General features: G+C 45.8%; 1 protein-coding gene across 13 annotated transcripts in view; it reads left to right on the top strand.

The window, feature by feature from the left end:
- Window positions 1-26,711, top strand: part of TTLL5 (tubulin tyrosine ligase like 5) — a 280,508-nt gene that overhangs the window by 14,815 nt on the left and 238,982 nt on the right. For 10 of the 13 annotated variants that reach the window (XR_012903377.1, XM_075926843.1, XM_075926842.1 and 7 more), the window contains 5 exons: window positions 643-725; window positions 2,896-2,965; window positions 3,733-3,817; window positions 22,524-22,625; window positions 22,800-22,891. Coding sequence is in view for 12 of the 13 variants with exons in the window: in XM_075926843.1 (XP_075782958.1) it covers window positions 643-725; window positions 2,896-2,965; window positions 3,733-3,817; window positions 22,524-22,625; window positions 22,800-22,891 (432 nt within the window). In the remaining variant the exon portion in view is untranslated. Of the gene's footprint in view, window positions 1-642; window positions 726-2,895; window positions 2,966-3,732; window positions 3,818-22,518; window positions 22,626-22,799; window positions 22,892-23,155; window positions 23,221-26,711 lie in introns of those variants that run through there. The other 3 variants (XM_075926848.1, XM_075926849.1, XM_075926847.1) reach the window with 3 other exon arrangements.

The raw sequence follows: 26,711 nt of genomic DNA, 5'->3' as shown, positions 1-26,711 counted from the left end.
CCAGTTTTCTGCTTGTGCTTGGGGCCCTTGGGAGAAAAAGCTCAGCTTGTGATGAGAATAATACAATTGCAAGGAAGAGGGGCTAGAATAATACTGTCTAGAATAGGGATGTTAGATGTTTAATTGAATAGTGGAGTAACCACATTAATTCTTATTGGTTACTCAACTCTTCAGTAGTCCCCAGGAGCAGGGCTTGCAGCCAGTGCAATCTAGCCCCACTCTCGGGGAGTCCCCTGCCACCTTGTGCTGCTGCTGATACAGAGGCAGCAGTGCAGAGTGGTAGCACTCCATGCCTTAAGTGAATCCATAGCCTCAAAGTGAAAGCTGAGCCCTTAAGCTTTATCAACTGCAGATGAAAGATCCTAGGGCCTGAGGGCTAGTGGGTCTGAGCACCAGAAGGCTCATCTTTAAGAACTGCTGTAGTCCATGCTAGGCAGAGGGGGAGGCATCAGGAGAAGTACCAGACTGAGAAGGGACACCAGTGTCCAGTTTACGCAGTAACAGACTTAGTGAGGGCATTTGGGGCTTTTTAACACCATAGGGAAAAGCCAAACAAGTGAAGAACAACTGTGGGCAGTACCCTGGCAGCCTTTGCAAAAAGTTGGAAGACACTTCTGTTTCATGCTTCTTTCTCTTGACTAGGTTCTTACTCAAAGGACAGGGGTCCCTGGATAGTGAAACCTGTGGCCTCTTCCAGAGGGCGAGGTGTTTACCTGATCAACAACGTAAGTGTTCAGTAGACTGCTGATCTTCCCAGATGCTGTTGCATCCCCTCCTATTGTCATACTTTGACAAGTGCCATGGTAATCTCACCAGCAGGCCTCAGTTTCAGCACCAATATGTACTTGGTAGGTGGTCAGTATTTTCAAGCAGATGGCATGCCCTGAAGCATCTTGTTTTTACATGATTCATGTTCTGGAACATAAGTCTCAGGTGCAGCAGTAATCAGAAGACAGTTTTTGATGAAGTATGAGTAGCTGTGCAGCTGCATCCTGAGCTTGCTTAATGGTGCAGGCTGCCTTGGATAGACTTCCAGAAAGCTGTTGGAGTGGAGATTCCACATTGTATGACATTGAGAGCTGGGTCCCATTTTCATTGTTATACATCTTACCTTCACTGGCCCTGAGTTGTTGTCTCTCTTGTGGCTGTTAGGTGGCCCCAAGAAGCTGAATAACTTTCAGCAAAGTGAAATCCACCAGTGGCAGGGAGAGGCCTGTATTCTGGAAACAGCGGGCTCTGGGATATATGGTACTAATGGTACTAGATCTCTTCTGAGGGCTGATGCTCTGAGCGCCATGTTCTGGTTGTAGCATTTGCCTTGTTCTTTGCATGCTGAGCAGAGCATCAGTTTCTCACTAATGGCAGTTAAGTCTGAACTGGAGCCAAGAAGGGTTGAGGGGATTCTGAACCTTAAGGACCAAAAGGACAGTGTTCCTGGCATACTGCAAAGCTGGTTGGTGAATCACTTTGTTTACATTTACTCATTTATCCCCTTCTTTGTCCCTGCAGTGAAGGGGCCAGGCTGCCTCATCCATCCTCTCCCTGGATCCTTTCCCAAGGAATAAGGGAGCAGCTAGCCAAGTACATGAAGTAACTCTTTCCAAAGCTGCACTCAGCTTTGCTCTTTGCTTGTAGAAGAGGGAGTGCATGCTCAAGTGTGGGCAGAAAAGGGCTCTCCTGGGATCTATTTCCCTTTTGTGTATCTATTCCAGCAGTATGTCAGCTGGTTTGGCTCCAAGATTTCCCTTTTCATGAAGTGTGACCTTAACAGAGGAGTGTTTTCTAGAATCAGATCATGGAAAATGGGTTTCTTTAACAATAACAATCCTCAAACTATTTCTAATCCAGAGTGTAAAAGGTTGCCATTTTTGTGACACACTAAAAATGTGAGCTCTCTTTGTGGCTCTTTAGTTTGTCAAGATTGCTTGCTTAGGCCAAGGCAAATGTGAATCTCCAGACACAAGTGAATGAAAGACCGGGAGGTAGATTAAATTTGGCTTCTTCACAAACTGAGACAAGAATCTGCTAACCAATGTGAACCATTTTTAGAGGCAAGGGGCAGAGAGGGATTTACAGACATTGAAGAGTAAAAGTCTCCTGAAGAGGTTGCTGCACAGCTTCCCTACTCAATCAGTGACCTGTGCCTGTGAAGCTGGAGAGCTTATCTTATTGCCCACACCTTTGATGCATATTTGTCTTAAGAGCTACAATGGAGCTTTCTATCCTGAGCTCCTTTGTCAGTATAGCAGCTTCCCTGCTGCCTGACCCTGGGATAAGGGGAGCTCAACAAGGCAAGGTGAGTAGTTGAATAACAGCCCTGGAGCTGGCTGCTGAGACTGAAGGTGTGAGGAGGTCATCTCCCCCATTCTTGGCTCTGTTCCTTCCATATGCTGGAGATTCTCAAAATTAAGCTCTTGAAACAGGATTTAGTCCTTCTATTCCTGGATCTGCCTCCATCAATAGCCAGTCCTGGATGCCTAAGAAGAAAGTAAGGCCGCTTACTCTGTGTTTGGACAATATAATTAACATCAGAAAAGTAGGAAATCAATGTGACTGTCATTTAAGGCTTCCAACCCCTAAACTGTTGTGCATAATTGCAGTATAGTTGTTAATCAGCACAGCTATTGAGGCCAATTCAGAAGGACACACTGGTGGTGTTTGTATTAATTTTGTTTAATGGGTAAAGCACTTTGGGATCTCTGGAATGGCATATTCTTTGGAAATGTAATAATACACTGGTAAAGCTTGCAATCAGGATCTAACTACCCTAAATACATTGTGATTGGCCAGGCTTTCCCATTGCAGAATAACTTTTGAATGGAAAGGCTCTTTGTAAAGTCAGCCTTTGGGTTTGTGGTTTCCTCATTCTTACTGACACTGCATCTTGTTCTATAGCCAAACCAGATTTCCTTGGAAGAGAATATCCTTGTGTCCCGCTACATCAACAACCCCCTGCTCATAGATGGTGAGTGTGTAGGAATTGACTTCTGCTGAGTTTCCTGACTGGATGGTCTTTGCAGTAAGGATGTTAAGAAGTGGGTAATTGACTAATCATGTAATTGATACATTCTGTATCAATAACAAAATTAGTCAATAATGGGAGGCAGGGTCCGGGAGCTACCCCTGCTGTGGCTCTGCAGTTTAAATGTTGTAGGAGCTGGGTACGCAGGTAGCCTGACTCCTACTACAATTAAATTGAAGAGGTGGAACGGCGGTAGGTAGAAGACCTGGCATGAGCTGGGACTGAGTAGTCCTGGCTTGTGCTGGGTCCCGTACCGCTGTGCTTCTGCCTCCACCTGACCTTCCCGCCCTGCGGAGATGGTGCTGGGGGGAACCATCTCTCCCATCACTAGCTCCTGCTTTCCCCCACACTGTTGCCTCTGATAGAGGCAGCAGGGTAGGGGGGAGCAAGTAGTAACTCGACTAGTTGCTTAAACCCCTACTTTACTGCTTCTGCAAGACTCTGAGTAACCATTTGGGCTGCCACACCTTTGATAGGTACATTTCTTCAGTATCTTAGAACTATAGTTTGGGGGAAGGGGATTCCTCAAACCTGGGGAGCTTCCCTATTGGGAAAGTGCTGAACATCTCAGGTCAGCAGAAGCTGATAGACTCTATCCATTTGACAAGTCCATCACTCTCAGGTCTGCTGTTCCCCCTCATGTGGGTGCGGAGTCTGGGGGTTCTTGGGGGAATATTTGCGAGCACTGATTCTTGCTAATCATCTTCCAGACTTCAAATTCGATGTGCGCCTCTATGTACTGGTGACGTCCTATGATCCACTTGTTGTCTACCTCTACGAGGAAGGATTAGCCAGGTAGGATGCACACCTCTTTCTTCAAGGCAGTTGAACCTGACGTTCTAGGGTCAAGCGAGCTCCTCTCTACCCTTACCCTTTTCTTCTTTATTCAGAAGCACTGGCAGAAAGGGAGCTCCATAAGATTTCAGTTGTAGGTATTTAGTGATGCTGTATTTTCCCCTCATGCTTTGATTGCTTTTGAGTAACAGCAGAAAGGAAATCACTGATTTTAATTATTTGCTTATGGGAAAAGCCTTGATAAAGCAAATTCTTGGAGCGATAGTCCACACAGATTCCATTCTCGGTACACCTGCACTCCATGCACTTGAGATCAGATCTGATTCTTTTTGGCTAGTGTCAGTTGTGGTCATGCCTGGTACCCTTCCTTCCTACTACTCCCAGGCAAAGTGGACTCAATCACTTCTCAATTCCTTCTGGCTATCTGTGGCTGCAATGTGGAGCCTTGGTACTGTCTTCTTTTAAGCAATCAGATTCCATTTCTTCCTTAAGCTCATTAGTGAGCAAGAATTAGTTGTTTCCTTTTGCCAGTTGCAATATATGCGTATACACTTTTAAAAAAGCAACAATAAATTTTTAGCATTTTATGTCAAGCTTCATTTTCTCCCCTAGCTGCTCTTAGTTCCTTCCACATCTAGGGGTTCTTGGATCACGGCAGAGGCTAAAGTCCCCAGTGTTTAAGCTCTGTCCCTTTTGTGATTATTGATCAGTGAAGGATGCTGTCAGTGCCTGATGTGCCTTTGAGAGGGACATCTTGGAATGTTCCACATGCTGTTTACTTCTCCAGGTGCACCAAGAGTGAGGGGGAAAGAGGTGAGGCTGAAGGTTTCTCATGCTGGAGAAGTCGGTGCAGACTTCCTTAGACTCCCATGCTGCGAAGACCTTCTAATATATGGGTCTGTCCCTCTCCTTCAGTGCCCTGGTGAGATGAGCTTCCAGGCAACTGCCTTCGAAAGGCTTCATCTGTCCAGTACATCTCCACTTATGTCTGGTAGAGGCAGGAAGGAGAATTATGCCAGCAATGAATCCAGACAAGGAGTGAGCAGTAACTTTTGATGGGGGGGGGGGGGTGTCAGCCGACGGTCAGGGCAGTGAGTCCCTTATGACCGGCTGAAGTTCTTTTAAATTGTGCTTGGTTCTGTTACAGCAACTGAAGGAGTCAGGTTAAAGCTTAAACAGTTACTATTTTATTGTTACAGGGTAAATTTAGCTGTTAAATGCTACTACTGTGTTACAGATAACACAGACACTACAAAGGACAGGACAGAAATTACACTAATAAGTTACTTACAGGTACCATGAAACCCTTTGGTTCTCTGAGCTCTTATTAAATGCATGCAAAATAGACACATAGCAGGTATATATTCTCACCCCTGCGTTCCAGACTTGGTGTGGCCAGCGTCTTTCTCTCAATCCCTCGGGAAGAAGTAGGGCGAGGTTGGGCGTCCCACAGACCTCGGGAGACAATCAATACCTGCCAGCAGGTATAGATGATTGGAGCTCAAATAGGGTGGGCTGCTGAACCTCTTTTATACCCCTTGGGTCATGTAGGCTTCTTCCTGGGCTCAAGTGGCCATTAAGGAAAAATGGCTTTGAATGCCAAGTTTCCCACGAAGGGTGCAAAGCATAATTTACACCTGGGAAAATGCAGACAATGGGCACCTCTAGTATGTGATGGGCGAAGATTCCTCTCTGGGACAGTGCAGGCGTGTCAATTACTGGTACTAGCCATCAGGGCGACGGGAGGCCCCGGGTCATCAGCTAGCCCATTTACTGTCTGGTTTCTGTTTATGGTAGAGTCAGGGACAGGTAGCAAACCTGTGTTCCCAGGGCATCAAAGGCTGACTGCCTTTCTCTTGCTCTCTGGGGGGGGGTAAAACAAGATGGGGCTCGTGGAAAAACAAGATGGGGTTTTGTGTCTGGCTACAGGGGGGGCACTCTAAGAATTTGGTAAGGGGTTAAGGGCCACACTCTTTTATGGTCTTAATGGAGGAGAGGGTGCAGGGTCTTGGAGGTGGTACAGGTGCAGCAGAAGATTCTGACCTGGGGCAGGAGTGCAGGGGCTTGGTGCTGTGGGAGGGGGTATGAGTGCAGAAGCAAGGGATGCAGAAGGTTTGGGTTGTGACCTGGGTCAGGCGTTTAGGAGAGGAGCAGAGGGTTGGATGGTGGGAGGTGCTGGAGCATCAGAGGCAAGCTCTGGCTGGGATGTGCTTACCTAGGAGGCTTCCGGCCAGCAGCTCAGTGGGACTCAGGCAGGCTTCCTGTTTTCCACGCTCCCGCAAGCTGCTCAGAGTAGCCTGCTGCAGGGGCCATGTACTTGATGTATTGCCTGTGCTGCAGGTGCAGCTGTCCACTTGACATGTTTCTGAGAATGCTGAACGTGGAAAAACCCAGACAGCTGCAATGGCCAGTGGGAGCTGCAAGATTGCTAAAGGTGGGGGCGGTGCACTAAGTACTCCCTTGGTCTAGAGTCATGCCGTGTGCAAAGCATATGGTCCCTGTAGCCTGCTGCTTTGAGCAGAGTGCAGGGATGCAGAAGGTAGGGAGCCACTGGCCTGTGGGGTGGTGGTGGGCCAAATATACCAGTTTAGTGGGCTGGCTTTGGTTCATGAGCTGGATTTTTGCCCACCCTTGCCCCACACACTGGTTGGGCCTCCTACTGGTGCCATGTATGGGGTGCTAATCAAAATATTCAGAGCCCTGTTATCTTCTATCTGCTTTCTTAAAGTTAGTATCCTGATGCTGGTGTGTGTCACATCCATCTGGCACGTTACAGTAGACAGTCACTAACTGGCACAGCCAACTTCCCTTAAGTTATATCAAGTAAACTTTTGGATAATACTTAGTCCTGCCTCAGGAGAGGGAACTGGACTCTATTACCAAATGAGATCCCTTCTAGTCCTACGCTTCTATGAGTCTATTCTACAGTCTCTAGAGGGACGTACTGGAGATCAGCCATCTGTTTTATCAGTTTCTGGAAGAAACTGAATTAATCTTCTGAGGCAAGTGAAAGTATGTTCACTGACTCATTAGGATGACAACAGCATTGGTGCTAGGATTTAATGCTCCTGCACAGGAGTGTGTTATTTTTCTCCACTTTCAACCTCCACTTACTGAGGAAGCTAAATGTCTCTTCAGTGAGAGACCTAGCTCTGGATACAGTGGTGAATGCTGGCTTTCAGAAACAGAGCTAAATATTTCAGAGGGTCCCGTGTGATCTGGGCAGGTAGGGAGAGATGAGAAGGAGGGCACATCAAAGCTACCAGGACCAGTGTACCCTATGACTGTGTGTTCCTAGCTTCTGATGAGAGAAACTGTACTGCTCAGGTTCGGACTGTTCTGTCCAGAGCAGGAAATCTTTGACCAGATATAAGTATACAGCTTAATGAAAGAAGTGTTCTGTATGGGCTTCTTGGCACTAGTCCTTAGCTATTCTGAACTAGCTGCTAACCCTGAAGCAATCTGGCTCAAACTGAGCTAATGGAAAGTACAGTCTGTACCAGATTGAACCTTCCTGGTCTGGCACTCTGGGGACCTGACTGGTTCTAGATGAGGGACTTGGCCAGATCAGGGAAGGTTGTTTCTGCCCCCCTCCTGGTTCCCTCAGCCATAGCTTGGCTACTAACCTCCCAATTGCCTCCCCACACCCTGCCGCTGGCACCTCTGCACACGGCTCCTGGGTCCAAGGTGCACAGCCCCACTGCTGGGCTCCCAGCCCCCCGAGGCAGCTGCCATGCTGGGGTTCAGCTGTGCCACCAAGCAGCAACCCTGCTTGGGCTACAACCTCGCTGAGCAGCACCTCTGCCTCATGGCCTCACCAGCCATTAGCCCTCCACCGGACTCACTGGTCCTGAACATCGTGGTCCTTCCAGACTAGGGATGTTACCAGACCAGAGAGTCCTGGTTAAGAGAGGTTCAACCTGTAGTAATATCTGCAAATTGATCCCTTATCTGTGGACACGTTTTCCCTATCCAGGGATGATGTTTGAGGGGGCGCACATGTCCACAATGTCATGGGCAGAATGAGCAAGGGGCCGGGCAGGAGCCGGCCTGGCCAGAGTCTCTGGGCAGCTTAGGAGATGAGCGGGAGAGCCTGGTACCCACAGTAGGAGTTCCTTCCACACAATGCACTCACTGGCAGCGGTGGGGGAAGCAGAGCAAGCTGGGGCCTTGTTGCTTCTCTTCCCCTTCCCCCCCTCCACCTCCCCCGCCCCACTACTGCCGGAGAGTGTATATGGGGATGGCCCCCTCACTGTGGTGCCAGACACCACAGTCACATCAGTTGCAAGAAGAGACAAGGGCAAAGAGGGGACAGAGGAGGGACAGGGCCTAAGGTGGAGGGAGCTTTGTCCTGGCCCTCCCCTGGAATGGTGCGGGGGTCGCATGGTTTGTGGGCTTCGTATATCTCCTAATTGGTCGCCTCTGTTCACACCCTCCGGTGGCAGTTAATGAAGATTCTCCTGCATGTTTTTCCCTGTGGTTTGAAAACCCTGTCCCCCTGTCTTAATATGGCACTTAATATGGTACTGGCAGGATTGATGTGTCCCCTCTGAGTATTTAGTATTCTGCTTCCTGTCTAATGGCTGGCTGCTAGGAAAATGATTTTTCACTGATGTTACTCACATAGGAAGGATGGGGAAATTGAGCGTTTTATGTCAGATCCCCCATGTGAAGTATTTCACAAGAAAAGGGTTCTCCTTAGATCTCTCTAAGGGTATGTCTACACTACAAAGTTAATTCGAAATAACAGCAGGTATTTCAAATTAACTTTAATAGTGTCTACACAGCCAAACTGTTATTTTGAAATAAATTCGAAATAGTGGAGCACTTATTTCGAATTTGGTAAACCTCATTCCATGAGGAGTTATGCCAAATTCGAAATAGCTATTTCAAATTAAGTGCTGTGTAGACACTTAATTCGAAATAGGGGGTCTCCAGCCCTTCTCAGGGAGCCCTGGTGGCCACTCTGGGCACAACCAGGAAAACTTTCTCTCCTCTCCCCCAGCCCTGGAGCCATTAAAGGGGTAGACCCTGGCCACAGTGCCTGTGCCAGCTCCAAGCCTGCCAGCCCAGAGCCAGCAGTGGCCCTGACCCAGTGGCCCCAAAACATGAGCCAGTAAGCCACTGGCAGCCCTACACCACTCCCCAGAAGCAGTCTGTCAGCTCCCAGGAGCCTGACGGGCTGGAGAAGGCGGGCGCCTTCCTGATCCAGGGTGAAGATCATGGACCTTATTCAGGTTTGGGGGGATGCCCCCAACTTCCATGATCTCAGCCCTAGACAGAGGAATGCGGCCATCTATGGCACGATAGCTGCCAGCCTGGCCACCAAAAGCCACATGCGAACCCAGGAGCAGGTTAGCATGAAAGACAGGTTGGTCCGGTGAGCCCCTGAGCTTCCCCTTCCCCTTGCTTCCCCCTTCCAGCTCCCTCCTCCCAGGTTTCCCCCACCTCTCTCCCACTGCCTTTTCCCAGTCTTCCCAGAGGTCCATCCCCCCCCCCCCCCAGTTTTGTTCAATAAACCCAGTTTCTATTTTTGAATATACGTGTCTTTTATTTGACATCAGGAAGGGGGGCCAGGGGGGGGCAAGTGGAAGGACATGAGGGAGGAATGGGGCATGAGCCACCGGTGGGAAGGACCGGCGAGGCTCTGAGGGCTCCTCGGGGTGGACGCTCTCTCTCAAGGCCTCCTGGATCCTGACAGCCCCCCGATGCACCCCCCCCCCCGGATGGCAGCCTGCAGCAAGTGCAGCCAGGCTCATGGCAACGACCCCACGAGACGCACCGGCATGCCCAGGGGCAGCTCTGGCTCCATGTGGATGAGTGCTGTGGTGTCTCAAGTTCGGGCGCTCAGGGCACTCCGAGAGGACTGCTTTGCTGTCCCTCATCGAGGTAGACAAGCGGGGAACCCTGAGAACTGTCTGTCCGGGGTGGGGGTAGGGTCCTTTAAGCACGGAGCTCAGTTAGCCTCAGACAGCAGCCCCACACAATAGGTCCTAACCTGATGCCCTGCCGGCACTGGTTCCGGCCAGCCTTAACTTCAGGGTCCACTCAGTGTGGATTTGCTATTTTGAAATAGCAAAATGCTATTTCGAAATAGTTTTTGTGTCTAGATGTGTTATTTTGAATTAACTATTTTGAATTAAGTTAATTTGAAATAGCACTGTAGTGTAGACATATCCTAAGTTTCTGCCCAGTCTTGTCTGAGTTCTGGGTAAATCAGTCCATTCACCTCTTTATTCTTTCTTAAGCCTTGCTCTAACCCTGACTAAAGATGAGGGCATTCTTTTTATTTGGAAAGAATTAGGTAATTTGGGAACCCATCCACACTATTGGTTGCATTTTCTGACAGTCAGAGGTTACTCCAAGTGGATCTCAGACTATGTAAGAACTTGCTGTGAGTTAGCCAGGCCATATCAACACTCTTTCCAGTAGGACTCAGGCCACCATAAGATGCTTGTTTGAGTAGTATTACCATATATGAGCCCGAGATTAAATGCTAATATTGGTAGAATTGTCTTGCAGTCACTATTTAAGCAGTATTCCTACCTGCCTATAAGCAAATAAACAACTGCTTGTTAGTCACCGGGAGGGGAAATCTGCATTGGCAACTGCTGAAAAGGGCTACTTTTTCCACAGCAACTGTGGCTCTTTGTGTTGTCCACATAGATTTCACAACTCACCTTCATCTGCTGATGGGGCGCTCTACCCCTGTGAACTTTTGTATTGTTAAATAAACTAAGGCAGCTGGGTCCATCCTCCCATTTGTGCCCTCAGATAGGAGATTGCAAAGGCACAGACATGACCACTAAATGGACTTCTAATGGCCAAAAAGAATTTTTCTTGAGTGAAATCTGTGTAGACAGTCCATCTTGAACTACAGTTACTATAGAGTAAGTAACTGTTCTTTCTTTGCTCCCACATTCCTACCTCCTTGAGAATGAGCTAATGTAAGAGGAGGACAGTCTGTCTAGTATGGGGTATTGTGGAACATTTGCATGCTGTTACTCAAAGGCCAGGTCTCTTGTAGACCTATAATTTCATCAGTCACAGGATACCTGATACATGGTTGTGGAATTGCTTCTAAATTTACCTTTAGCATCACATCCCTAGTTACCCTAGTCAGGGAACTAGCCTGACTCCCTGTAGAGCAGCGTTTTTTAAACTTTTTAATACCGAGGAACACCAAACAATTTTTTTTTTTTTTATGAAGAACACCAAGGATTTTTTATTGAGCCAAAACAAAAGTCGCTTGCCCCTTTAAGGGTGGCCATTTTGAACTGTTGTTCTTCGCAGCACACCTCCAACTGCCTTGTGGCACACTACTGTACCACGGAACACAGTTTAAGAAACACTCCTGTAGAGTGACCCATAGCTTTGCTGCTGCTCAACGGTTGATTAAACTCCACTGTGAGTTATGTGGAGTACTTCTAAATTACAGGAATAAGCCTATTCCTATCAGCTTCCTCACCCATCAATTGGATGGAGCAGAAGCAGCGTCAGTCTTGTAATGGGGGTTAAGATTGCGGAAATCAGAATAGATTTTTTTTCTCCCTCCTATGTGTGGCCTCCAGGTGTCACTATCAACCTTTGCTGTTTTCAGTTTCTTGTAATGTTTTTCCTCTTGTTCTGGAATTGTGTGCCTTGACATAGAGGGTAGGATCTTAGAGCACCAGCTTCTTGGTTTGTTTCCCTAATGTGGAATAAATGCCTAGAGAGAGACCCCTTTTAAGGGATTAGACTATAGGTACTTTGGCTAAGGCTGGGACAACCTTAGACTGAAGGAAAAGGGTTCAGCATTTGTGGCTGTGAATGGAGACTGGGTTTTTCCTCCAGTGTATAAGCTTCAGTGTCTATGGGTGGAAGCAAGGTGTGGCCGAGCTCCTTGGAGATCTGGGGAGTGATGTGATATAGATATAATGCGGGGGGGAGGCAGGGAGGGAGGACTTTGTTGTATGTGTGGAAGCAGGTTTAGGAGGGAAGTTTAGGTCCTCCTCATGCTCACTGGAACAGTGACACTGAACCTGAATTCTGCAGTTTTTCCAAAAGCCTGGATAGTCTCCAAAACATGTCCTTGTATTTACCTGCATTGGCTCTCTTGCAGCTTCTGCTCTTTCTCACTGAAAGCCAGCATGTACCTCATGCCAGGCCTCAGGGAGTCCTAGAGGTGCATGACTCATTCAGTAGTGCTGAAGTCTCCTGATAGGGAGGAGCTACTGACAATGAGAACATGTGAAGGCTCCATAGGATATGAGGAGGAGCTGAATAGTATGCATCAGCTGGTGACTGGGTGCTTGAGTAGAAACCTCCCTGTGTCTGCTTCGGGTGTACAGCCAGACTTGACAGGTGGTGATGTAGGGTTGGAAGTGAGGTTATAGAACCGAGAAAGTAGGTTTAAGCTCTGATGCTACATTGCTCTGTGTTCCCATCTATGTGAAATTGTGGGGAGGGGAAGGGAGGCATAGGAAACAGTGAGGGATCCAGTGGTGAAGCCTTTGTTGTTGTTCAGGCTTTTGAACCTTCTTGAAACTCTTTAACTGAGGAAGAAGCCCTTTTTTCATGCATGGAATAGTGAGTGTTGGGCAGAATTCAGAGAGTCCTGAGCTGAGGTGCTGGACACAGAGCAGAACACAAAAGAGTCTTTTTTCCTCAGAGGAAGTTTTTGTGGGGTGGAAACTTAGGCCACTGAAACAGACTTCAGTTTTCTGAGCAACACCAGGTCTGACAGCCTTAAACAGCTCTAACACTGCACCTTATCTTGCCATGCAGTACCCCCTGCTATTCTGGTCTTGCCCAGCTGCCAGCTCTGTCACTGTTCCTAATCCATAACAGACCACTATTTCAGTCCTGTGTCCCTTCTATGAAGGAAAGTTCACTAATCATATTGAATTGGTGATCTTTCTGTTCTCTGTTGGGGCCTGAAATAAGATGAAGGTTTCTCTAGTGTGAAACCGCTTGGGGTATGCCACGCTGTCCAGATTTAATTTAAGTGTCATTAGAACACGTTAGCTAATACATTAGGTTTTTAAATTTAGTCAAGGGACAGTGCTTTTAATATGTGCTAAACTGATTAGAATTAAGATTTAAGACAAGAAGGAATCCGTGATGATCTAGTGCATTGGTTCTTAAGCTTCACTGCGCTGCAATTCTGAAACCTGTCTAACAACAACATTTACTACACAATCTGTGGGGAGCGGGGCAGGGCAAAATTGAGGCTTCAGTTCTAACCTGGATTGGAGAGAGGGCAGGGGGGCAACTAACCATGGGCCTGTGAGGTAAGGACTTGGACTTTGGCCCTGGGCCCCAGCAAGTCCAACACCAGCCTTGCAACCCCATTAAAATAGGGTGGTGACTCACTTTGGGGTCCTGACCCACAGTTTGAGAACCTCTGATTTCATCTAGGGATGTTAATGGCTACTCGGTTAACTGATAAGAGATTGCTTATTGGTTACCAGTCCCAGTTAACCACAACGCGCCCCCCCCCCCCTTCCGCACATGTGCTCTGCATTAAAAACTCATACTGGTGGGCTGGCCGAGTCCCAGTCCACTGATCTGAGTTTTAAATGAAGAGTGTGCAGGGGAGCCACCTGCCACCCCTTGCTGCTGCCTCTGATACAGAGGCAGCAGCACAGGGTGGCAGGTGGGAGCCAGTCCACATATGGAGCAGATTTTTTTTTTTTTTTTTTTAAACGGGCTCCCCTCCCACCTTGCACTGCGCCTCTCATACAGAGGCTGCAGTGTGGAGTAGAAGCTCCATGGGAGTGGAGCCGGGAGTGGAGCCAGGAGTGCACTAGTTGCTGGTCTTGCCCCTGGGGGATAATTGAATAACCGTGTAACTGCTAAGAATTGTTGCAGTTACATGATTATTAAAATGATTTCTAGCACGCCTGATTCAGTCTAATCTGTTACATATGGGCATAGAATTTCACCCAGTGATTTCTGGATGAGTGAGAACATGTCTAGAAAAACTTCTGATCTTGGATAGTTAAAGCCTGGGAGCGGGTAGAGGGAGCTAGATCTGCTGCAGACTTCTGACTACTTATTAGCTAACATGTTCAAACAAAGCACACCTTGCATCTTACTCTAGACAAGAGCTATAACCAATGGTGGGTATTCAAAGAGATATCAGAAAATTAATTTTTTTAAATGTCCTTGTTTCCAATGGAACTGCATATCCATGTACTTCAGCTTCCTCTGATCTGCTGTGAAATTGGCTGGTTAGTTTTTAATTCTGTTTTTGTTTTTTGTTTTTAATCCCCGTTCAGCCAGAACCTTGTGCTTGCACTGCTTGGCATGGCTCTTAAGGGGGTCACAATTAGGGTTTGAATGTCTTCTACTGCTCATAGCCTACAAAGTGGAAAAGCTTCATTCTGTACCTTTCCGTTTTCACTTCTGTTTAGTGTATTATTGGAAAGGAGCCTGAATCCTTTTTTCTGGGACTTCCCTTTCTGTGTGTGCCCCGTCATGCATGGTGACTTTGTGAAGAGTGTGCTTTGCTACTGTGACCATAGGAGGGTTGATGAACAATGGTTGTTTTTGATGTTTCCTTTTTTAGTTTTGTTTTAAACTTGGTCTTTGCTATCTGAATCTGTTTTTTAGTCTGCTCCATTTCTGGGCCTGAAACACTGGAAGGATTCCAGCCCAGCAGGAACTTTGTAGCCTGACTTTCACTGAAACAGAGAAAAATTTTATTGTAAAGCAACAAATTGAGCTGAAAACCAAATGTGCTTGAGAAAGGCCCAAGGAGCTGCAGCTGAGAGGGAGGTGAATGTGTACTCTTCTCTAGAACGACATGAGAGTTCCCGAAATGCTTGAGCTGTTGGCGGAGCCTCATAATGTCTGACAGTGGGCTGCTTTCCTGCCATCTGAGTTCACTGAACTCTAGCCTATAGTGCCCCCTCCTTGAGTATCCCTGCTTGTTAATTATCACTGGCTCCACTGGGATATTTACCTTTTTTTCCTGTGCTGGATTCCTGTGGTTTCCAAAGAATTCAGGTACTCCGTGGGAGCCAAGGAATTCACATTACCTCACAGGATATGCTGTGGCCAGAGTCTGCTGCAGCAGCCCGGCCTTCCCCTCCCTACCCCAATTCAAATAACCCCTATCTGGCAGGCCCTAGCTGTTTAGGGACCATAATGAATTCCTGCAGTAGAGGGCTGAGGATCATTCCCGTAATCCTTTCCTAGGCATTCCCATTCAGCATATCAGCCATGGAAAAGCACACTCCCCTCTCTCCCTGCAGTCAAGCTATGTTAACCCTCCCACACCCATGGTTCCTTACTTCATATGTTAGATTTTGGTTTCAAGTTTGAGAGGATGGATAGTCTTGGATGTATTATAAATGCTGGGAAATTGTGCTGGGGGCAGAGGCAGTGTGTGAAGTAGGAATAAGAGATCCTCCAGAATAGGGCTTTATTCCGGAGGATCGGGCCAGTCTAGACGCTTTTTTCCGGCTTTTCCCCAAGCCGGAAAAAAGCGGCGGGCATCTTTATTTAAATCCCGCGGGGGATATTTAAATCCCCCGCGGATTTCCCTATTCCGAAGTTTAAAATTAGCATGCCCCTTTCGAAAAAGGGGCCAGTGTAGACGTAGCCTGGGGTTATAGGACTTGGAGCTATATAAAACCTGAAAACTATGAGGCAGGTAGGAAGATAGGTGTGGTGTCCTGACAGGTTTCCTGCTCCATCAGTGATGATAACTATTTGGCTGTGAGTGTGTGCTCAATCCTGTGTGTTGTGTTGACTACTTGCACAAGTAGTCAGCTCATTCAGTGACACAGGAATCCATCCCTTTTCCCCTAAGCTGGACAAAGACAGCAGTTCGAAGACACCACTTTATATACAGGTACAAGCAAGTTACATATCATTCCTGACTTGTAAGGTTGCCACTCTTTGAGGTTACTGAGCCCTGGTTTAGTGGAGCATCCACACTACCAAGCCAGTTATTTTGAAATAAGGGGCTGTTTATTTCGAAGTAACTCCTGCTTTCCACAAGGAATAACTCCTAGTTATTTCAAAATAGCGGTAGTGTGGGTGCCCCACTGCTGCTATTTTGAAATAACTACTCCACAAAGTCATTCAAAGTAATTACTCCCCAGTGTTTCCTGGGGCTCTAAGTTGAGGTAGCATGTCTGCATTAAGGGAGCCTGCCTCAGACTAATTTAAAGGCTTCACTGTAGTGTGGACACACTATTTTGAAATAATCATTTTGTGAGTTATTCTTTTGAAATAAGTCATTTCGAAATAATTTCCTAGTGTAGACATGCCCTTAGATACCACCCTTCATCCTGCATCTCTTAGTTCTGTATTGGAGCCTGCAGCACAGGGTGGCAGCTGGCTCCCTGGAAGTGGAAAGTATAAGCTTTATACTGCAGAGTCCCCAGCATGTAACTGTAACTGCTGAGATTATCTGTGGTTACATGGTTATCTAATTAACCACTTTTCAACATCACTAATTACAAGATTGGGACAGGGATGCTCTATCCTGGGAACAATGACTCTGAAAAAGAACTGAAAGTTGTAATAGTTTTGCACTTAGCTGATTCACCAAGTGCCCAATGCTATGGTCAGAAGGGCCGGTGCAATCCTACATGCACAAATAGCTTCTCTAACTCAATAGTTCCCTAATTTTATCTGTATTTGTTAGATTTGGGTTTGTCACTGGTGCTACCACTCCTGCAGTATTGTATTCATTTCTGACATCAACAATGCTGATAAGTCAGGATTAAGAGAAAAGCCAAAAGAATGATCTAAAGGATTAGCAAACATGCCTTAGACATCTAACTGGTGGTCATGATTGACTGGCTGATTCTGGAGACTCTTCTAGTTGGTCACAATCTCTGGGGTAACAGGGCTGCCCAGGTCCCATGCCACTCCCAGAAGCAACTAGCACTTCCCTGTGTCTTGGGGGAGGGAGAAGGACCGAGGTCTCTGAGTGCTGCTTCTACCTGCAGTCACCATCCCCATGTCCCTTGTGGCTTGGGAACTGTGGCTATGGGAACTGCACGGCTGGTGACTGCAGAGAGGAGTTAGTGTGTGGAGCCACGTGCCTGCTACAGGGGTACATTGACCCCTTTTGAGAGCAGTGTGTGACTGAGGCTGGGCCATTTGAGGTAAGTGATTGCCCCCTTCAGTGGGCAAGTTCTGAATGGCTCTCCAGTGTTAAGACAAGAAGTGGCATTAGTACTGCAGACCCAGCTATGCTGAACCAACATTTCTCTTCCACTACCCAACCTGCAGCTTCCTGGAGCCAGTTCCCTATACTTCCTCCTGCATCCTCAGTCCCTGTTCCATCCTGCACCCAAACTTCTTCCTATAGCTTGTACCTGTTGCTCTGGGTACAGGAGGGAGTCTCTGCCCAAGGCTCAGCCTGGTGGCCCCTCCCACACTACAAACCCCTTGGCTCTAGCCCAGAGCCTGTACCCCCATCTGCTGGCCCCCACAGTGTCCATTGGCCAAGAACTGCGCCAGCTCATTGTGAGTGGGGTGGTGGATGGGGGGACGGAGGACATGGAGTGAGTAGGCTGGGGCTTCAGAGAAGGGGTGGGGTAGATCTTGAGTTGTCCTTAAACTGAAAAAGTAGTCTTGGGTAAAAAATGGTTGGAGACCACTGCCTTACTGATGCTCACAAAACTAATTCTTAGTTTAACAAAAGGAAGGTTAAGGGGTGACTTGATTATGCTCTGTAAGTATCTACATGGGGGAAACAAATATTTGATGATGGGCTCTTCAGTATATCAGAGAAAGGTGCAACATGTCCAATGGCTGGATGCTGAAGCTAGACGAATTCAGGCTGGAAAGAAAGTATAAACTTTTAACATTGACAGTAATTAGCAGTTAGCACAATTTACCAAATGTCTTGGTTGATTTTTTTTCTCCATTCATTTTGTTTTTATAAATCTACTTTTAAAAGCTATGCTCTAAATTATTTTTGGGGAATCTTCATGGCCTGTGTTACACAGGAGTTCAGATTAGATGATCACAGTGATCCCTTCTGCTGTTGGATGCCTAAGAATCACATTGGGTAAAAAAATTGTATGGAGTACAGTACTTGGTAGGGAATGCTGGGGGAGGTTCCCAAACAGCTAGCCATGGACTATCCATGCCCCCATCCGACCTCCCACCCTCTGAACATGCCTCCTGGAGCACGAGGGTTGGTGGTGCTGCAGCTGTGCCGCCCAGATGCTGGGGGAAGCTGAAACTGGGGGGGGGGGGGGAGGCAGAATAGAAGGAGTGGGGGTCCAAGTGCTGTGCTGCCTGGGAGTTGGACTGGCTCTTCCTGGTAAGGCTGTCTTGACCTGCTCCCTAGCAGGAGCTCAGGGGCCAGACTGAAGGGTCCAACAAGCCAGATATTGCCTGTGGGCCATAGTTTACCCCTCTCTGATCTGTACTTTGGATCTTGCAGAAAAATACCTGGGGTCACAATTGAAAGAGTTGTTATAATAACCTTTGTGTGCTCGCCGTGTTCCAGCCAGGACAATTCCATTCTATTACAATCCTCCTTTATTTTCAGGTAAATAGGTTGATTTCACCCACTGTCATGCGTCTCTTCATTTCAGTGGGGGAGAGAGATTCTTGCACTACAGCTCTGTATATACACTTTGAGATCCCTCTGTGTGAAAGACACTAGTATAATGCAACATTTCTATCATTAAACTGTGATATTTGGACATAAGCTGTCAATATAATCAAAGAGTTGGAGGAATAGTCCTAGACATAAAATGGAGTTAAGGTAAAGAGTACGTATCCATAATTTAGGGTAAAATACAACTTCTTTAATGTAATTATCCCAAATGCGTTAAATCTAGAAAATCTGTAACTGGGGTTAAACATATGAAATCCAGTTATGTTAAAATATGGATATACACCCAAGGACATTGATTCAATCTTAACTCTGCCCTACTACAGGATTTTCCAACTTCCTCTGTAGTTAAAGCTAGCCAGATTCTTCTGCATGGATTACATCTGAACTTTTATGATGGTAACTTCCACCTTGCTATTCTTTATAAATGAATGTTTATCCTTCAGCAGGCACTGGAACTCAGACCTGGAGTGATACCACGAGGGGGAGAAAAATAAGGGAAAACTAAGTTTTAACAATTTAAACTAATCTGGGTCCACAAACCCTAAAATGCCTTAATCATGGTTATATAGTTTTTACATAGTGTTGACATTCAGTCCCACTGACAGTGAGACACCCTTGTCAAAATTTCCACCAACTAAGGGCAGTCACAATGAGAAGAATGGGAGATGGCAGCCATTTTGAAAGTTAAAAAACCAACAAATCGTCTAGCAGCACCTTAAAGACTAACAAAACATGCAGAATTTTGAAAGAGGACAACTCTTCAAGAATTCTCAGTAGTAGACCCTGGTATCCTTCAGCCTTTGAAAGCAGCTTTCACCTATGAAAAGTTACAGGGGGCGGCAAGGCTTTTTAGTTTTATTAATAGTGGCTTGCTTTGTTGCTTCTTTAGGCCAAGCATATACAAAGGGCTTGTTACATTCCTCCATTTCCCTTACTTCAAGCTCCCTATGTGACTTTCCTGTTCCCTTGTAGGGTGGATTGATTTAAATCAAGGTAATTTAAATTGCCAAGAAAAAAAATAATTGATTTTAAATCATGTTTCCCACTGATATTTCTTCACATGTTTCTTCAAACAATGGTGTAAATCTGATCACTAAAACATATTACTTTATACCTCTGGACAGCATTTTACCCTCAAAGAGGGTATTCTTTGTGTAGTTTTGTTTAGATAATCCGATTTAAAAAAATAATTAATTTAGGAAATAGTACATAATACTCTACCTGGTTCAAACTGCAGATGAATTGGGAATGGTAAGAACTAAATCATACACATAAACATAGTAGCACACTTATATTTTTAAACTAAATCTTAAATGTTTCACACTTGCAATTGCAGCAGTCTCAGGAGTTGTCAGATGATAGCTGTCAAACTCTTTCAAATGTTATCACTAACAGATAAGTCCTTAGAACACTTATGTATGATGTGCTTAAAATGTCTACAACTAGCTTTCATTTTCCCTGCTTCCACTGTCCTTTTGATGCAGATTTGATTCCAAGTTACTATGCTTAGAGTGCACTTAATTTTGGGAAAGTTGAGTTATGCTAAAGTAAAATAGGGAACAGACTTACAGCATTGCTATTATGGTCGGTGAGCATGATATTCCAAAATAAGGGGCATGAATTATGTAATATAAAATAAGAAAATGACATTTAGTGGCATCTCTAGATATTTCTTACTGCAGTTTTCTGTACTGTATACTTGGGTGATAGATGCTAAACCTAGTTAACCAATTAAACAAGCCATAAGGATTAGCTAAGCTAAACTTTTTCCTAGCAGCATCCAATGAGCACAGCTTAGGAATTTGCTTGCTAATCACACTTGTACTAAAAAGCATAGAGAGTCTTGAAGACTGATGCATTTGCAAAATTGATCCACATTGTTCTTCAGACATAGCCACATCTTCAGCCACATAATTTTCTCCCAACAAGCAGTTTTCCTTATGTTTGCAACATCATCTTGTGCTGCTTATACTTGACATGTTTTCCTTTTTTACTCTGAGAATTAATTTATTTAAAACATTCCCAGAAACGGGCTCTTTTATATTGTCATAGATTCTGGGTGATTCTTTGGAAAAGTGTGGGGGAATATAGGAAGCTGTGTGTGTGCTGAATGTCTTCCCTTTTCCTTTCCAGTCCACTCCACTGTTCCTTTCTATGCTGCCTCCATGCTTTCCTATATGTAGTCGCTCTGTCTTTAGACAATGTCTTAACTAAGTCTTCTGTGTTTGGCCCAAGGCCACCACTGTATAAGCACAGAACAAAAACAATCATATCCAGCTTGTGTCTGTGCATGTCAGTCTGCTGAGAAACAGAAATGGAAGACCCAGAACTTTCAAGAAACAAGAGCTAGTTGTTAGGCTGGACAGTCTAGAACCATTTTATAAGACTAAATGTATGTGTAGAATATTTGTGATAAGATTTCATTATAACTGTTATTTTTAAATGCGAAATTGATTTTTAAAAACAAATCTGATTTAAACCATCAGATTTTCTATTTTTTAAACCGCTTTTTTTAAAAAAAAAAAAAATCACCCTGTTCCCTTATATTTCAGGAACCCTCCCACTGTCCCCTGATCCTGGGGCTCTGAGTGCCTCTGCCTTACACTCACCTTGCTTAGGTGATGTGTTCACTAGAAAGGCTGCAGCTATGATGCTTCATTTTAGCCACTCACTACAACAACAGAATCCAAATTGTGTAGTTAATCCAGCTCCACAAGAAGTGGTAACTAGGTTGACAGAAGAATTCTTTCATTGATCTAGCATTGTCTACACATGGGGTTAGGTCAGATCAACTGTGTTGCTTAGGGATGTGACTTTTTCACATGCTGGGTTGACCTAACTTTTTAGTGTAGAACTAGCCATATTCATTCACTTTCTTATCCTTTTCTTGCTCATGGTGTCAAGACTTATTAAAACTGTTGAAGGGATGGGAAGGGCTAAAATGATGGGTATTATGCTGAAGTGAGTTAATGACGGTCATCAGCTAACACTTACAGAGGCGGTTGGATCTGGTCGCTCTGCTCATTGTGACCCCTGTTTTCCTCCTTTTGGTTTTTCCAATTTTTATCAAAATCAAGAGGGTTCCCTAAAATTTGGAATTGATCAGATGGAGTGTTCAAAGATTATTGCATTACACCTACCCTGAGAAATGCCATCAAGTTGCATGTTACGCCTTTCAAGCTCCATAAGAACAATCACTAAACCAATCTAACTTAGACACGATTTCAGTGTGTTAACTGTTCATGGAGTGTGAAGAGTCTGTTCTGATTAGAGGTCCAGAAAAAGACTAATGACAAGTAATATGTTTCTTAAATTGCTTATTTTTATTAATTTTAAGTCCTAATAATGTTTTAGGGCTTGTGTACACTTAGTGCTGAAGAGATGTAGCTGTAGCACTTAGTGAAGACACTATATATGCCAACAGGAGAGCTTCTCCCATTGGTATAGACACTCTATCTCTCAGAGAGGCAACAGTTATGTTGATTGGAGAAGCTCTCCATAGACATTGTGCTGCCTTCACCAAGGTAGACTGGTATAACTGTTACTTAAGAGTATGGATTTTCTAACCTCTACAAAACAGTTATACCAATATGTAGACCAAACCTTAGCTGTAAATTCATATAAATAGGTAATTCTGTACTCTGTGTTAGGAATGTCATTTTCAGAATGATAAACAGTGTATGCATAAGAGATTGGATCCCTGCTTTAAGTGCACACCTTTAATACAGACTTGCTACCAACACTTCCATAATAAACTCCAGGCTGGGGAGGAGAGATTTAGGAGTAGTATCTCCAACTAGGAGGGAGAAGTGGGATGAGATTAAATGATGATCAGTTCAACTGACTATAAGCAAAACTTTTTGACATGGGGATATATTGTGTTGGGCTGTGAAATAATCTCTTGCAGGAAGGCATGGGAGTCCCGTCCTTTGGGACACTGGAAACAAGACTTGATACAGCCCTGAGAAATGGACTGCAATTTTTCCATTGTGGTTTGCATTAGATGGTTTAAGTTTCTTAATTCAGTTGCTGCAATTACACATGTATCTGCCTAGTAAGTCTCATCTAGCAAGCTGCTTACCTTCTGCAGAAAGTGTAGCTTGAGGTTTTTGTCCTTATTTTCAGGTTTGCAACTGTGAGATATGACCAGGGAATCAAGAACATTAAAAACCAGTTCATGCATCTGACCAACTACAGCGTCAACAAGAAGAGTGGGGACTATGTCAGGTACTTAGAATTGCCTAAGAGATGAGAAGATGGACTTGAGTTCTTGGCGGTGGAATCAAATTCATACCAGGATGGGGGAACATATTTGTATTAATGCAGCTAAATATGGTTTTCAAATGTCAGAGTGGTGATCTTGAGGCACTGGCCAGTTGTGTGACCCTTGCTTTGTTTTAGCTGTGATGACCCTGAAGTGGAGGATTATGGGAACAAATGGAGTATGAGTGCTATGCTGAGGTACCTGAAACAAGAAGGGAGAGACACAACGAGTGAGTAGAGATCTCCTTTGGTTCCTTCATGTGTCCTCAGCTCTGTCTACCACCAAGAAATCCTAGGAAAAACTCTACTAGGTTCTGTCTCAGGGTGGAGGGCAGGATTGTTCCCTATGATATATTCCCTGAGACCTAGGGCTGGCCCTAGTCCTAATATCCCCATTGGAGAAGACTCCAAACCTTCTGTTGCATGGAATATAGTTGGGCAGACTGATATTCTTCCTATGTCTCCCTTTCTTAATATCATCCCATTCTTCCTAGTTATACCTCCAGGTACCAACCTAAATGCTTCCCCTCTCTCCAACTCCCATGGCTTGCTCAGTCTGGTGAGTCCTCAACCTCTCTAATACTGTAATTTAGTGGGTGAATGGCTAGTTTCTTGTGCCATTTTGAATGACTCATGGCTGTGATGTCACCTTTTCTTGCCTCAGGTTTTTGCTGAGTTTTGTTTCCAGTCTGAGTGCTTATATTTGGTAGTACAGCTCCCTCCTCCATACTTTTTGCCAGGTCTCTCTTAATCCATCAGCACAGCAGAATCCATTTAATTTTACCTTACGGGACAACTTGCCTGATACTCGAATCTTCGTAACACTCTTAGGCAGCCGTTATGCCCATCCTATAAGTATTACCAGGGAATATAGAGGATGCAGGAAGGGATTTGAATCGGGCTTTTAAGGCTATGTATGCATTATAAGATGAGGTTGAGTTTATGAAGGTTGCTTTTTAGCACCTGATTTTGTAAAATTGGAAGGTATGTCCCCACTGTGCTCAAGAATTTAACATGGTTCGCAGTAGTGTATCCTCATTGGGGTGGCTACCGTCAACGTTGATATCAAACAGTTCCTGTGCCACTTTGCATTCTATGTTATGCTCCCAGTGCATTCTGGCGCCAGAACTGCACAGCAGGTGGTTCTGGGTATGTGGTGTCAGTTTCCCATAATGCACTTGTATCCTCCCTCACCCCCGGCTTGAAAGCAACAGCAAACAGTCTTTTTGTGCCCTTTTTTCACTGATTATGCATGCAACTGCCATAGCAGCATAAGTGTGAAATCTATTGTGGATCCTGTTGAGCATCAAAGCATTATTGTAGTTGTATGCTAGAGTGGATCCAGAGCATATCCAGAGTCCACTGGAACAAGGAAGAATCTTGGGAGGCCATGAACATACTCTTGCAAAGAACTTGAGTTGAACCACTGGCAAATGCTGCCAGCATTCAATCCTTTGGACACAGTGGAATGCCGGTTCTGGTGCCATCAGACAAGCACAGACTGGTGGGACCTCCATAGTTATGCAGGTATGGGACAGTCGTCAGTGGCTGCAAAGCTTTTGCATGCATAAGGCCATTTTTGTGGAAGCTTGAGAATTGCTTTCTTCACCCTTGAAGTGCAATAATATCCAAATGAGACATGCTCTGACAGTGGAGAAGTGAATGGCAATTGCCCAGTGGAAGCTTGCAATGCCAAACTGCTACCGCTCAGTTGGGAGTCAATTTGAAATGGGGATTTCTACCGTGGGGGCTGTTGTGATCCAAGTAGCCAAGGCAGTCAATACCCTTCTGCTATGGAAGGGAGTGAATCTGGGAATCATTGAGGACGCAGTGAAGGGCTTTGCAATGATAGGGTTCCCAAACTGATGGAGTGATAGGGATGTGCGTTCCATCTATCATGGCACCTGACCACCTTGCCAAAGAGTACATAAACCACAAGGGATACTTCTCAATAGGGATGTTAGCAGCTAATTGGCTAACAGTTTAACTGATAAACAATTGCTTATCGGTTAATAATCCTGGTTAACTACACAGCTCTTCCTCTCTGCTGCCATCCCCCCTCTCCCCCGCTGTGGTTTGCATTTAAATCTTAGACTGGCAAATTGGCTCAGTCCCAGCCCGCTGGTCTGAGTTTTCAATAAAGAGCACCTAGGGGACCCCGTCTACTACCCCATGTTGCCTCCTCTATTTCAGAGGCAGCAGCGCAGGATGGCAGCAGTCAGAGAATCATAGAGATGGAAGAGACCTCAGGAGGTCACCAAGTCCAGCCCCCTGCCCAGGGCAGGACCAATCCCAACTAAATCAACACGGCCAGGGCTTTGTCAAGCCGAGACTTAAAAACATCTAGGGATGGAGATTCCACCACCTCTCTAGGTAACCCATTCCAGTGCTTCACCACTCTCCTAGTGAAATAGTTTTTCCTAATATCCAACCTGGACCTCTCCCACCATAACTTGAGACCATTTCTCCTTGTTCTGCCATCTGTCACTACTGTGAACAGCCTTTCTCCATCCTCTTTGGAACCTCCCTTCAGGAAGTTGAAGGCTGCTATCAAATCCCTCCTCACCCTTCTCTTCTGCAGACTAAACAAACCCAAATCCCTCAGTCTCTCCTCATAGGTTTTGTGCTCCAGCCCCCTAATCATTTTGGTCACCCTCCTTTGGACCCTCTCCAATGCGTCCACATCCTTTCTATAATGGGGCCCCAGAACTAGAATCAATACTCCAGATGTGGCCTCATCAGAGCCGAATAAAAGGGAATAATCATTTCTCTGGATCTGCTGGCAGTGCTCCTCATAATGCACCCTAATATGCCACTAGCTTTCTTGGCTACAAGGGCACACTTTTGACTCATATCCAGCTTCTCATCCACTGTAATCCCCAGGTCCTTTTCTGCAGAATTGCTACTTAGCCATTCAGTCCCCAGCCTGTAACAATGCTTAGGATTCTTCCGTCCCAAGTGCAGGACTCTACACTTGTCCTTGTTGAACCTCATCAGATTTCTTTTTGCCCAATCCTCTAATCTGTCCAGTCACTCTGGACCCTATCCCTGCCCTCTAGCATATCTACCTCACCCCCAGCTTAGTGTCATCCGCAAACTTGCTGAGGGAGCAATCCATCCCCTCATCCAGGTCATTAATAAAGATGTTTGACACAGGGCCTTTGTCCTGCACTGGCCCTTTAAGAGCAAACCCTGGCCTGAAGCAGGGTCTGGGAGTTTGGCCCCAGCTGGAAACCATATAAAATGATGGGCTGCTGCTCCTGTGCAGGAGGGGCTGTGAGAGCCTGGCCGCTAGGGGAGGAGGAGACTCCCTAGAGGTAGGGCAGGGCTGGGGAGGCAAGGCAAGGCTAGGGGAGCCCTGGCCAAACAAACCCCCAGACTGCAGGGCCTGGAGTAAGGCCTGCTGAGGAAACAATAACAACTTCCCCTGGAAGGGGGGCTCAGAGACTGACGTGGGCATTGCTGGAGGGCAGTGTCCTGAAGAGGACGCCGCGGCTTGAAAGAAAAGGGGGAAACACTGCTGGAGGGAAGGTCCCCTGACACCAGAAGGAGCTAATTCCGTGGACAGACTGCCAGGGGTGCTACAGTTGGTGAGTGAACCCTGTCACAATGTTGAACAAAACTGGTCCTAGAACTGAACCATGGGGCACTCCACTAGAAACCGACCACCAACCTGACATCGAGCCATTGATGACTATCTGTTGGGCCCGACAAGCTAGCCAGCTTTCTATCCATCTTACAGTCCATTTATCCAATCCATATTCCCTTAACTTGCTGGCAAGAATATTGTGGGAGACTGTATCAGAATCTTTGCTAAAGTCAAGGCATGGCACATCCACTGACTTACCCACGTCCACAGAGCCAGTTACCTCATCATAGAAGCTAATCAGATTGGTCAGGCATGACTTGCCCTTCGTGAATCCATGCTGACTATTCCTGATCACTTTCCCCTCTTCTAAGTGCTTCAAAATGGATTCCTTGAGGATCCCCTCCATGATTTTTCCGGGGACTGAGGTAAGGCTGACTGATCTGTAGTTCCCTGGATTGTCC

Source organism: Pelodiscus sinensis, chromosome 4 (assembly GCF_049634645.1).
Source record: "Pelodiscus sinensis isolate JC-2024 chromosome 4, ASM4963464v1, whole genome shotgun sequence".
Lineage (NCBI taxonomy): Eukaryota > Metazoa > Chordata > Testudines > Trionychidae > Pelodiscus > Pelodiscus sinensis.
Note: the sequence above shows the minus strand (reverse complement) of the source record. Positions and strands in the feature narration are given on the sequence as shown.